Below are 12,908 nucleotides of genomic sequence, written 5' to 3'. Positions count from 1 at the left end.
TAGCCTTTTTGCAATCGTAGTCAATAAATCTGCATGTTTTGCTATGAATGCTATTTAATAATGAAATAGCTAATTCCTTGTAGTTAAAAATGCAGGAACCAAGCATTTATACAGTTTGACTTCTAGTTTGTGCCCAACTGATTCTATTATAAAGACAATTTTATGTTAACTTTTTTCGAAATAATGCTGTAACCTTTTTTCGATCATGAATCTTTTGTTTTTAACAGGACTTGTTGTGTTCAGTTTTGAAACTTTTCTCTCGAAATCGTACGCCAGTTAGCCGTCCCATATATATATATATATTTGAATAAGAGAATGACTATTCAATTGTTGATAAAATTTAGTTGTATTATAATTCTTACTCACAGAAGACTACCAGCGCAACGTATTTGTGTATAGGAGAAAAGTTGTGGCCCGTTTACCTTACAAAGGAGCGTTTGGGCCATTTGATATCTATTATATGTATAGACAGGCAGGATTTTGGGGCTGATAAAGATGATGGTGATTTTACTGTGGTGTAACCCGAGACCACGTATAAAAAATTACGTAGTTAACCCATAATTCATACCGTCAACGTCTCGCCCGTTAATACGTTTGTATCTCGCTCACTCATACCGGGCGATGTTTGTCCACCCAAATCTGAACGCTATACTCGTAACAGGGGAATAATTGAACTGCCCCGGCGGAAGGTCGTCGGGTGTAATGAAATTTTCAAAACAACTGAGGGTTACGCTGAGAACAGTTGTTTGCACAATACATTTCCCCTGCTACACTCGTCGGCCTCATATATAATATGATACCCACAGTGGTGGTGAAAGCAAGCGCCATGACGGTACGATTAGGATCGATCGAAAGAGTTTCCCTAGAACCAAAGCATGCTTAATTTTTAGGTGCATCGCACCGTTGCACCCAACCAGGTTAGCTGCAAAATTTTAACGAAAGTTTAAGAATTTTTCATCGTCGATGGTATGCTGACCTAATCTACTTTTGGGGAAAATCCGAGCACGTACGGTAGTCTATTGCTTTGTAGGCTATTATTGTTCAAGGGTAAACACAAGCAGGCGGTTATTATGTCCGTAGATTTGTAGAAATGAAATCCAAAGGGCTCTAGGAAGTAGTGCGAAGCACTATCCTTCACAGCGTATTCAGGGGTTCTCCGCTAGGTGTCACAATGCGAGAAAACTCCTAAATCAATTTAGCAGTAGGGTGGCAAAGAGATTACAATTAGAAACCAATGCAGACTCAATTTGTAATTCGGTCGATATGATATATATATATATATATATATCAGCGTAAACGTAACCGTTTGAAGGACTAGCTCAGCCTAGTGTTCATGTAATACTTAGCGTTCGTTGTCTAAATCTGTCTTTAGGTAAGGCTTGTTAGGTATGCAAACCCCTTTTGAAACATGAATCCATTCAGGGGTATTAACCGAAGTAAACCCTAGTTGATAGAGGTAATCGCTTGATGTCGTATGATTAACAAAGCATCGTTTCTTGAACCAAGTCCAGCGTAGCCATCAGGCGGTGCACCACTACATTGTCTAATTAAAAAATATTGCCAGCGAATGTTTATCTCATTTTTATACCATAATGCTCCTATTAAGCGGCAACTAAACATTGTCTTGAAGGAATTTTTCCACATAGTATTCACCGTTCAAGTGTTGCTTTTTTCCGTTACCCTTTTCATCGCACCTGATGGGTACAAAGAGCTTCGTCAACTACAAATCTACGAGGCAATATTAACCCTAAAGTCCTTATCAGTAAACTTGATCGTTTATTCTATCTTGCATGTGTGCAAGAGACTTCCGAGAGATTTATATACATCTCTGTGACGTCAGTACCCCCTTTTTTTCTACTACAGTATTGTCTTTCAGCCACTTCCTAGCTAGATCTAACTTGCGGAGGAGACGAGTAAGTCGGCGAGTGTTTGTGATGCGCGCTTATTTCTCACGTGGATTGTGCGCCGTACGAAGATGTATTTACGCCTGTAAAACTGGCATCATTGTTAACACCGATCTAAGTTGTGCGCGATGGGGCGTCTGCTCATATACTTTAAAATACTCAATGGCCTATATAGCATATCGTAAACTCAAGGATGCTACCGCTAATGATGACAAAGGAAACTATACGCCGGTAAATACCAACCCCGATCTTGCAATTTCGATTTTGCTTGTCGTTTGAACGGAGTCCGCAGCACTCTGAAAATAAGCCCCGATTAGCCGTTCAAGTTCTATTTCAGTACAAATTTATGCCAAGCTTATATGTAATAAATACATAATATATATATATATATATATATATATATAACTACTAAAGCTTACCAATATCTACTGACTCTAGCGTAGCAAGAGGTTTAACCAAGTACATAGTTCTCAGCATATTTTTTCTCTGTTTTAGAAATGATCAGTGATTTCTACTAAATAACCTGATAAATTGAATCGCTAACAAGAAGATAAATACATTTTTCTAGAGCTGAAAAATGCGACGTCGTTTGGTGACTAATATCCAACCCTTTGAGTGCGTAGTAGTTGTGAACATGCGACCATGACCGATTCAAATCTTAGCATATATACGTATAAATCAGATAGACAGTTTGACATCAGCGGAAAGGAAGCCAGTGATTCTATAAGGCGCCAGTAATCTTTTTTTAATGTTATGAAATTATTCCGATAAGTAACAAAGCAACTTTCTTCACATTTGCAAGAAGTAGTGTTATTGAGAAATAGTTATTCTTTCGAACGGCGCAGTAAAATGTTGCAGATTATCAAGCCGGCTTGTTAAAGGCACGTGTAAAGCTACCTGTCTGCTCTTGCTCTACCTGTAAAATTCACAAGGCTTACAGGTTGTAACACGTTCCTTTTTTTAGATCAAATACCGATCTTCCAAGGACAAAAATTAGGTTAAAGGAATCTACTTGATTTTGGAATGCGTCTTCTTACGTTTCTCGTGCGCCTTTCTGGAGTTCGTGAACGCCACGAATATAAAGGCAGGTGAATGCCCGCGAAAACATAGTGTGCCCCAAATGAGCGCTACCTCATTTCACTGTATCAGTGAAACTCGTTTAAAGGTACCTGTCGGTAGACCTGGCCCTATCCGTAAACCTCGTATACCAATAATAAAGTGCTTTTTTGTTCAAAGAAGAGCAGCAGTGTTCGATCGTTGTAGACCGCATATTCTTGATATGGCGACATGAGATAATTATTTTTTTTGTGCAGTTGCGTTTGGAGGTACACTAATGGCACTACCACGTTTGTAAAGGGGGCAAGAAGCGAACGCGGTGTTACGTGACGTCTTCAATGCTGCCTACGCTGCAAGAACAATCACTACCGGTCACTATGATCCGATGAGAGAATAACAATCCAAATGTTCGATTTTCAATGACTTGCTTGTGGGTCGTTTTTCTGCACATTGTCCAATAGGTCCTAGGCAAGTCTACTGTAGTCCAGAATAAACTATTTGTTTTTTGTGTCACCTGCTATAAGAAAATATTTGCGCTGATTGTAAGCTAGGTACTATTTCGAAACCGTACGGAAAAGCCGAACGCGGTGTGGTCAAAACACCTGTGAAAATGTTTGACCATTCTGAACTGTTATTAGAGATGCAACTGCTCCTTACCAAGTCGTTCCCCTTACCCATCGTAATTTTCGTCTAAAATCAGGCAAATGTTTACTGCTGTCAGAAAAAGAGTTTTGCACGGTGGCGCGTTTGGTTGTAATTTTGTACTGTGAATCGATGTTACATCTGTTCTGAATAAGAACGAGTACAATGTCTAGGTGCGGGCTTTTTGCAAAGGTATCTGCGAAAATCGGTACTACATTACCGAGAGACTTCGAAGGAATTATCCCTGGCGTACCTCTGGTCGGCGTCACCGTTCCTTCATTGAGTGAGAGGTTTTGCAATGTGACAATAACATAGAACAAGTCAACGATCGAACGCAATATAATTACCTTGGAGGAAACTCGTTTTGAAATGATGTGCCCATCCATTCAATATCTGTAGCGTCCTGGTATACGATGTCAGACGAAACTTACAAGTTTTGCAGGATGTAGTTTCAAAACACAGTGTAGGTATCGACGCATTAGTGATGTAAACCGTAAAGTGATCTTCCTTCTTCATAGTTGGAAGCTATGAGATTCGCTTTCGGCGGGTGGACAAAATCCACGTAACTTCCGCCAAGTAAGTGAAGACCTTATACATTTAGCTACCGTTGGTTAATCAAGTTTTGATTGTTTTCGCACTTCTCAATAATTTCGAACTGCTGCTTTTCATTTTTACATCGAAGTCCTGCCACACATAAATGCACCGCTGAAGCTCGCAACTTCAATTTCACTTACGCCATCGTGTGGGCTGATCGACTTGAATAACTTGGACACTGATAAAAGCATCCCCTCACGCGTACTCTTGACTAACGACTAATGACGAAAATAAACGTTCGAGATGAAAATCTATCGGCATCCTTTAGTAGTAATCTGATTGAATACGCAGGTATTTAGCTCTATAAAACAAAGTAGCCTAAGTCATCCAACATAGTCTACATTAGTCAGCGTGATAGCGATGTGACGACGGTGTTAGGCTGAACTATAAATAGACTCGATTGTTCGCCTAGCGTTTCACTCTGATTCTGATAACAAATTGCTTCACTTTGCACGATTTTTTTTTCGGTCTCAGTTAATACGCGTATTTTCTTCAAATCTGGTGTTAAACAACAACTTGTCCAGCTGCACTTTTGAAGCATTCTTTGTTCTTAAAATGTACGGTCGCTAATTTAATTTGCGCGGAATCGGATGTCTTCCACTCAAGCACGCGTCGAGTGGTCTTCGCCATGTGTGGCTGATGGTCTTACGAGACCACGAGTGGTCTTAGAGGAGCGTGACCTGGTCCTGTTATTCGGGTCTCTTCTGTGGAATAGCTTGATTCAATTAATGTAACACGGCCATATACAAATTCTTATTGACAGTCTTGCTTTTTTAAACATTTTCCACTCGGATGCCTCTAGTTCCACCGAACACAAGGAAGTCATTATATTTTTGAAGTGGAGACATAGCTTAGCTCGAAGCTTAGGCTTTTCTTCCAAAGCTGTCCATTCCTTTACCTGCTTCACATTCACTTGGAGATATATCTTCTTATCGCCTGTAACAATTGTATACAGAAATCTCTCATTTTGTCTGCGTATTGCTCGGTGTCAGGCAAGATGTTCGGCGACGATGGAGAACCGTGTTTTTCTGCACTCTTCGTTCAGCCTGTGATACACCCAAGCCTATAATGTTTAGGTAAGCTCCATAGATTAAGGCGCTTGTTGATAGTCAAATAACTATAGTTCATTTCCTTGGCAAAATCAAGCGTTGTCCTTGTGCTTTCTCATCGACCTCAAATAAGATCGAGCCGCGGGAGTGCATCCTTCAGCCTTAGGGTCGCATTATTGAATCCCGCAAAACCACTTGTGAGTTGTTCTCTCAAATACAAGACCTGCACCCCACACGGCAAAACTATTTGGGCAGTCTTTGGACCTCGGCAAACAGCGAAATATAAGTGACGTTAAAAATCCACTGTTTTTTTGTTGCAAGCAATGCCCAAATACGGAATCTGAATTCAGCGAATAATTCCGTTTACTTACGGGCTAATGGAAGAAAGAGAGCACTTTTGAACGGTGTAAAAGGAACGAGAATATTAAAAAATTGTCTTTATCTGTGTTGTAGCCTCGTATACATGTAACTTGCCACAAAAAATACCATTATTAGCAGAAAGCAATACGAAAAAGTTAACGACAAATTTATTTGAGATCAGTTCATGTCCAGGATAATAGTTTGTACAATATATATATAATCTCAGCGACATGTCCTGATTTGGAATTCGTATTTCTGCCATGTTTGAATCCAAGACCGTGGCCATTACTATGCAGCTACGTTTGTTTGGCGAGATCGTTGTGTGTTTGCAGGCCTGGTACCGCTCGACTCGTAAGCGGAGAATGTGTGCCAATCGCCTTGCAGAACCCCAGCCCCACCCCAAAATGGATGCTGGCTTTCAGAACCACTGTATCAGCGGTTTCAGCGTCGCGGATCGCCAATTCGGAAGTATCAACTAAAGCATTTGATAAGTGAACGCAGGGGATGCTCGCGACGGTTCAGTGTCGAGTATTTTTGGAATAAACATTTACCACTCTTAGATACGTCGTCAACTTAAAACAAGGTAGGTTTAATTACTTTTGTGACAATTAAGTGTTGCTTGAATGTTAACCAAATCGAGAAATTACGCTGATTTACAGTCATATAATTTACGCAAATTCATATATTTACTAAAATTATGATAGCTCTGCACATTAAACCTAACATTTTACGCTAGACGGTTTGATGCTTCATTCCATTGTTTCCCGTTTACATAAAGACAAATAACTGGCTAACGTTAGCCTTAGAAGCAGCGTTCTGTTTTGAGTCGCCATGAAATTACATTTGCCGATCTCGATCCTTTGTAACTAAAATTCGTCTCGATGAATCATGTGTGTGTTTGTTTGTTAAATATAGGTCGTAGGATCCGGCGTAGGCACACTTCATCTCGTGCTAGAAGCCAGCCGTCTGAAGAAATGTCCAACGGCCTAGGTAGTGGACGTAGAATACGAAAAACAATTTCCAAGTTCAGATTTTCTTAATATGAGTTTTTTTTTTTTTTTTTTTTTTTTTTTTTTGGCACTACATACATTACAAGGATCAATTAGCTTAGCATCGTACATACATAATAGGGCGATTTGGTACAATGTATGTACATATAAGTGGCTCTCGACGGAGTACTCAATGTTTGCTAGCTGGCTAGATTTCTACCAACGTGTTGTACTGATTCGTGTACTAAATACGTGTTACGGGTTACGGGGCACCAAACTGTGAACAATAATCAGTAAGTCATTGCCATTCGTAGTCTAAACGCTAGGCAAAGCTGCTAAAAATCATACCTAACCCACCAAATCGTAATCTGCTTCACTTTCGAACCAGACATCAATAGTAATGAGCAAATATGTGTGCGGTTTCTGCTCTGCAAAAATCAATGCAATATTACTTATATCTTGTCTTATTACATTTATGAAACTTATTGTTTAGGAGTGCTGAGCTCCCTAGATGCGTTTCCGATTTGAAAATAGGCATTTGCTTTAGTAAACATTAAACAATGTTCCCTATAGCAGACCTACAAATGTATGTTGGGAGTATGACCTATATGACGGTACGGTGATATATTTGGATATATTGAGGCTGCTTAGCTAACAATAAAGCTGTTCCTCCACTTTGTCACACCTTCGTAGTTACAGCTCGTTCTACCTTAGCAGAACAACACCGTTTGTGATCTTCGAAAAAAATATTTGCTAGTGGAACTAAATAGGATTCGTTTTGTCGTGGTCGCTCCCCTGGCCACAGGCCTCCTTTTCGAGGTGACAAAAAGAACACAGTTTACAACTAAGTATATACAGGTGTGTACTTGAATCATAGCAAACTTTATCGACGCCCCCTGTTAAGATACAAGGACATGGTTAAACCCTTATATTTACCGCACCTATAAGAGTACTTTCAATTATCATCACAAAACTATATAACTGGGTTATTGAAGGAGAGCAAATGGCCAACTACTAGTTATTTCTAATGAATCAACAATTTGATATAGTGAAATTCTGTCTGAAAGGTTAGAAAAAGATGGAACTCAAATAGTATCCGTAACCGATACCGGATAGTTGTCAGCTGCAGAAGCCCATGTTTGTGTAAGGTAGCAGCACTGAGTAAAACGGAAAAAGAATTTACCTGTCAAACGATTTCGTAAACTCAACGTCCATCGAAACCACTACTTAAGAAGAAGTTCTACAAATGTGAAAGTAAGTAAGTAAGTAAGTATTTTATAATACAAATAATATTTAACGAACCAAATGGTGTAACGGTAACCGTTCGCAGCCTTTTGAACTAACTTCAAAAATTTTTGTTTTAGCAGGTAGATTGTGAGTCAGCAGATTACACTAGTTGACCTAAGTAAGGACTATCCATTACCTGCAATTGTATTATTCGTATACTGGCAAAATACAATGGCCTACGTCACACTCTAGCGAAGCGGTGAGATCACCGATAAAATTAGTGAAATAACTGTGCGTCCTGTTTGAAAAGTTTATTCCCTATTCAAAGTGCGTCGCAACTAATGGCATCATTTTGTCCTGCATATATCTATCTGAATTAGAAACCACTGTACGATTTTATATTCTATGCAGATACATAAAGTGTTATAGATACTTTCTAAATCTACTTTCTGCACTACCCTTACACGACAGCTTCTCTTACTTCGTTTCGCAATGTACGTAATAGACTCTTTAAAGTGACAGGTGTATCAGCGGAATGGAGCGTTTTTAGAGGACGTTACTAGCTCAGAAGTACATGTGCCTTCCGTAAACCTTGTCGGCCAGGTCTGCAAACGGGCAAATGATATTATTGCGAAGAAAGTGGGTCAAGAGAACGCGAGGATGTCGATATTTTCGCCCTCTGTATCACGGCTTTGACAGAAGAGGGGACGGTACAGTTGGAGAGGGTATGGCTGGGGAAACTCCCTACAACATTGCCAGAAGAACAAAGCTTTTTTTTTAGGCGTAAGAATCCTGACAAACGAGAGGGGCAGGAGCCAGAAATGTTCACTCAAGAGCTATCGAAGTTTTAGAAGAGCTATCGAAGAACGAGTTTAAACCACAAACCCAGCCTGATCAACCGGACCTCCAGAGCCGGACTGTTCCAGCAACCGGGTCAGCTTCAAAAGGGCGAATCAATGCCACCGTTAAAGAATTTCCAATAGAAGTGGCAGCACTAAGCTAAACACTCGCACTACGATGACCCGTCCCCAGCAGTCGAGGACTTTTTAAAGCGGGTTTTGGCAGTATTAGCGACTGGAGAACCGATTCGAGTACTCAATGCTTTGAATCACCGCAGCCGCTCGGGAGGATGGTCACGGAGTTTGTAGCGACGCCCGACCTGAGGAGACGCTAAGAATTACACCGTGGAGCTGTGAGGGGGCTGCAACTGAGCAGTATAGGTATTCTTTAACTAACGAAGATTTGGGCAACTAACCCTATTAAATAGGACGACCTTACGCCGTGCCTAGTGAAGAGTAACGTCATTGCCTTACGCAGCCAGAAACTAAGTCTCGTAGCAGCTTATGTTCGGCTGGCTAATCCGAATCAAAGTACCTACCGGTGGAGAAATTTTTTAGAGGACTAGAAACGCTGCCTTCTTATTCTGCCTCTCCAATCATTGCGACAATCCAGCGACTTTAAACGCCGACCACCACCAGTCAAACCCGAGCCGCACTAATACCTTTCGAAACGCACTTGCGGACTATTGTCGCTGGGTAGTTAATTGCGAAAGGGTATAGTTTCAGGGTGAGAATCATTCACTTCCAGAGGGGTAAGCATTTGTGCTCGCATATCGGGGGCAATAGTCCCAACTGTACGAGCTGATCTTCGCGCGGGCTGTCAGACGCCGAGCTGCGTTGCGATGCCTACAAATAGCCAAGTTCCTAGAAAGCGTCCGTGTGTTTTACATAATGTATACTGAAACTTATGCTCAGCGTTCTTTACAGCCCACAGTGCAGGCTTTCCAGTCCCCCGCAAACATAAGCCATGATTCAACTGTACTTGCAGCCTTACCTGAAGGGCTGAGATCGTTCTTGAGATTTCTGGCCGAGGTGCAGCCCAATTTCTACCTTTTGGTTTCCGTTTTTAGGACGATCTGTCGAAATTCGTATGCTTCAGATGCAGAACGTGGCTAACGCACCTCGGCAGCTTTTACCCAATTAGTTCCTCGGCCGTCATAAATCACTTCTCGGAGATGTTTGTGTTAAAGGTTACGATACCGCGCGCGGTGCGCCTTTTTTTCACAGCGTGAGAAAAACTGGTCTTAATTGAACGAGATATCCTTCTACAAAACTTCACAACGTGGGATATAGTACAGGGTCCTAGGAGTCTAGGTAACAAAAAAACCGCCGGTCTAGATAAGGCCTGCAATGAGCATATCAAATGCGCTAGACAGCACTGTTAAATAAATATTTACGTATTGGTACACTCCCAGTGTACCCCCCATATTGTTAGTGATTCTTAAAGGAAATAGTCACCTAATCGTGTCATCATCATCGCGGGGAATAGCGATGGAAAGCGTTTCCTATAAGCCGCTCTCTGGCTCGCTATCTAAGAGACTGAACAGCAATTTGGGAAGCGTACATATCATCCCAACGGAGCAACATGGGTTCCGAAAAGAACGCTCTACAGAAATAGCGTATAAGATCCCGATGGCTGGCGTCAAGAGAGCATCGACCACGTCGCGCTGTCCGCTATACGCAATATTCGTCGACTTCAAGGTGGCTTTTAACTCAGCGCCTAGGAACAAAATTATGCCCACGCTAGCCGAGTTAGGTCCCTGTAGAAAAGTGGTCAACCTTCTTGCTGCGATTCTGTAGAAGAATAGAAGAACTATCAAAGCAAAGCGGCCGAAATTGCGCCTTTTACGCAGACAACTAGCTTGGCTTAGAGGCTTAGTTTAAGCATTCTCTTATTCTCCATCTTGTTGAAGAACCTCTAATAGTAATATAATATATATATGTATATATATAATATAATATAATTAATAATAATAATAAATGACCTAATAGGAGGACTCAAATCATTGTATGCAGACGACTTAGTGATATACGGATCCGATAGGTTCCAAGCGTAGTAAACTTTAACCCGGTATTTACAGATTTGGCATTGACTGTGAGCCTGACCTGATCTGAGGCAATAAAGTCCAAAAGGTCAGGTAGGACGACGGCTTCTACCTCAACAAATTGCCTATTAACTATGTTAATTGGCTTTTATTTTTAAGGTTGCGTTTCGGTAAAAGTTTCATTGCGCGTAGGTTACCGAAATGTGCAGGAAGCCAGTGTTGGGCGATCAAATCGCTTCCTCGCCTGTTCTTACCTCGTTTGTCCTTCAAATAGCTCCAAGCGCAACATATGATTTGAAAAAAATCTTACAGTGAGAACCTCGACCAGTTAAATCACGCTAAAGCCCGCTTCCTCAAAATAGCCGCAAGTAGTAACACAAAACCGCCTCATGTAGCGATTTACTATTCAAAAGCCTCCTTCACCGCCTCAAGTCTACAACAATCAAATTGATCAAAATCAACCTTAGGGTAACTAGGAGCGAAAAATTTACGGGGATTGATGGACCTTTCTATGCGTCGATTGCGATGGGGAACAACGAATGAAAAGGTAAGGAACACATGTTGTTACTTGCTTTGCCGTGCATGGGTTCCACCATAGATTCCGTTCAAAAAAACGGGTTTCCGCAAACTTGATTATATGTGCAGGTATTCGACGTGACAGGTGTCGTGCCGTTCATTGTTCCTTGACACCATCTTTAACACATTTAGCAGATATCCTAAATTAGTTCTTTGAACTTAACAAGACTTGGTTAACCCATATGGCACAGAGCGTTTTGAGTGATTCTACGTACCCATTTCATTGCTGCGATATTATGTTGTTGTGACGTATATAGTTGAGTTTTTGGTTGAATGTTATTTTATGTCCGGCATCACCAGTGGGCATTACTTCAGAAGATTAGACCGTCTCAGCAAAAAACAAGGTGTGTCTACATTTGGATTTGCACCTATACCGCCACGTATCCGTGAGATTACGATACAAACAACTTATTAATTGCGCTGTCAGAGGAACTTAAGATTCTTGACTACCATAAGCAAAGGCAAGTAAATGAAATACAAGTGTAATAGATTGTTTAAGTTGAGGAAACAGAACCATGCCTAATTTGATGTTAAGCCGTTGAAGTTAAAATTAAATAGATAAACACGCATTTTAGTCTACCGTCCCAGGCGCGTAAGTTTCATCGAATCTAAATTGATTCTTATGGATTGATGCAACAAGACACAGAAGCAAGCGACAAGCTCACGCTAACGAACTATATCTCTGAAGCCAACTGAAAGTGAAGTCGTTCTCTGGGGACTATCTAGTCGTTATCGGAACTGCAATACTCAATTATATCGTTATTATGGTAACGCGTTGCATCTACACAAGAGTGCAGGGGATCTAAATCTCTATAATTTCGAACGAACACTAGAATTCTACCTGAAATTCGAACGCCGTGAAAAAAAACAGAAGATATAATAATGGTATTAGAAAGAAGGCAATCATTTCTGTTTAGTGCTATGCGTGCGAGTCTGTATCACCTCATCCGTAATATTCAACTTAACTTGGGTAGAACAGCGGGGGGCGGCTGTTCGTTTTAACTTGTTCAATGAAGGAACAACTTGAATCTTACATACATTTTCGTTGTAAAGAACTTGTAACTAGGGGAACAATTGCATATAGCCCCCAAATGATCATGGTTCGTGTAGGCCATTTTTAAAAGAATTATTAAAGTCCTTACATCATAGCCTGTCGACTAAGCATATTTTATTCTTCGAATCGGTTCCCATACTTATGTCGAATTTGTATATTGTTCGAATGATAGTCACTATTTTAGCTTCGCGAATACTCGTATGACAGACGATTCAAGTAACTTCGTTTGTCGTTTCAAGTTACAACTTCAATGATTTCCTTTAAGTGTAAAAGCAATGGCAGACTATTATGAGCGCGCACCAATCTATTTCATTACATACCAATACCGTTAAGCTATAACGCCGATGGTACTAATGGCTATATTTCATACGTTGTGTGTTTGTTATTATCTTATTCCACAACAGAACAGTGACGTTTTTGATGCTAAATTATAATTGGTCATATTATTGTGAAGCCTAATTTATCTAAAACGGTATCCCATTATCGCTCTACAGAGACCCAAAGGCTTAAAAGTTATGTAAAGCTAGCTTTACCGCAAACCAAAACGCCCGAACGCTATGTAGAGGTGATTAA

The 12,908-nt window shown here is 40.7% G+C and overlaps 1 protein-coding gene across 9 annotated transcripts; it reads left to right on the top strand.

Moving 5' to 3' along the window:
• Window positions 1–1,486: 1,486 nt before the first annotated feature.
• On the top strand, window positions 1,487–10,636 carry LOC111261074 (uncharacterized). 9 transcript variants are annotated; one of them, XM_086968564.1, is made up of 4 exons: window positions 1,487–2,135; window positions 5,189–5,272; window positions 5,902–6,188; window positions 6,521–7,286. In XM_086968564.1, exons 1-3 carry the CDS (start codon window positions 2,098–2,100, stop codon window positions 6,098–6,100), a joined length of 321 nt encoding a protein of 106 aa, XP_086824690.1. In that variant the 5' UTR covers window positions 1,487–2,097; the 3' UTR covers window positions 6,101–6,188; window positions 6,521–7,286. The 9 variants fall into 9 exon arrangements, 3 of the variants coding, with proteins under 3 accessions (XP_086824690.1, XP_086824689.1, XP_086824691.1); XM_086968563.1 differs by having other exon boundaries at window positions 5,881–6,188; XM_086968565.1 differs by having other exon boundaries at window positions 1,488–2,135; window positions 5,938–6,188.
• Window positions 10,637–12,908: the final 2,272 nt, after the last annotated feature.

This window comes from Varroa jacobsoni, unplaced genomic scaffold (genome assembly GCF_002532875.2).
Source record: "Varroa jacobsoni isolate VJ856 unplaced genomic scaffold, vjacob_1.0 scaffold_517, whole genome shotgun sequence".
NCBI classification, from domain to species: Eukaryota; Metazoa; Arthropoda; class Arachnida; order Mesostigmata; family Varroidae; genus Varroa; species Varroa jacobsoni.
Note: the sequence above shows the minus strand (reverse complement) of the source record. Positions and strands in the feature narration are given on the sequence as shown.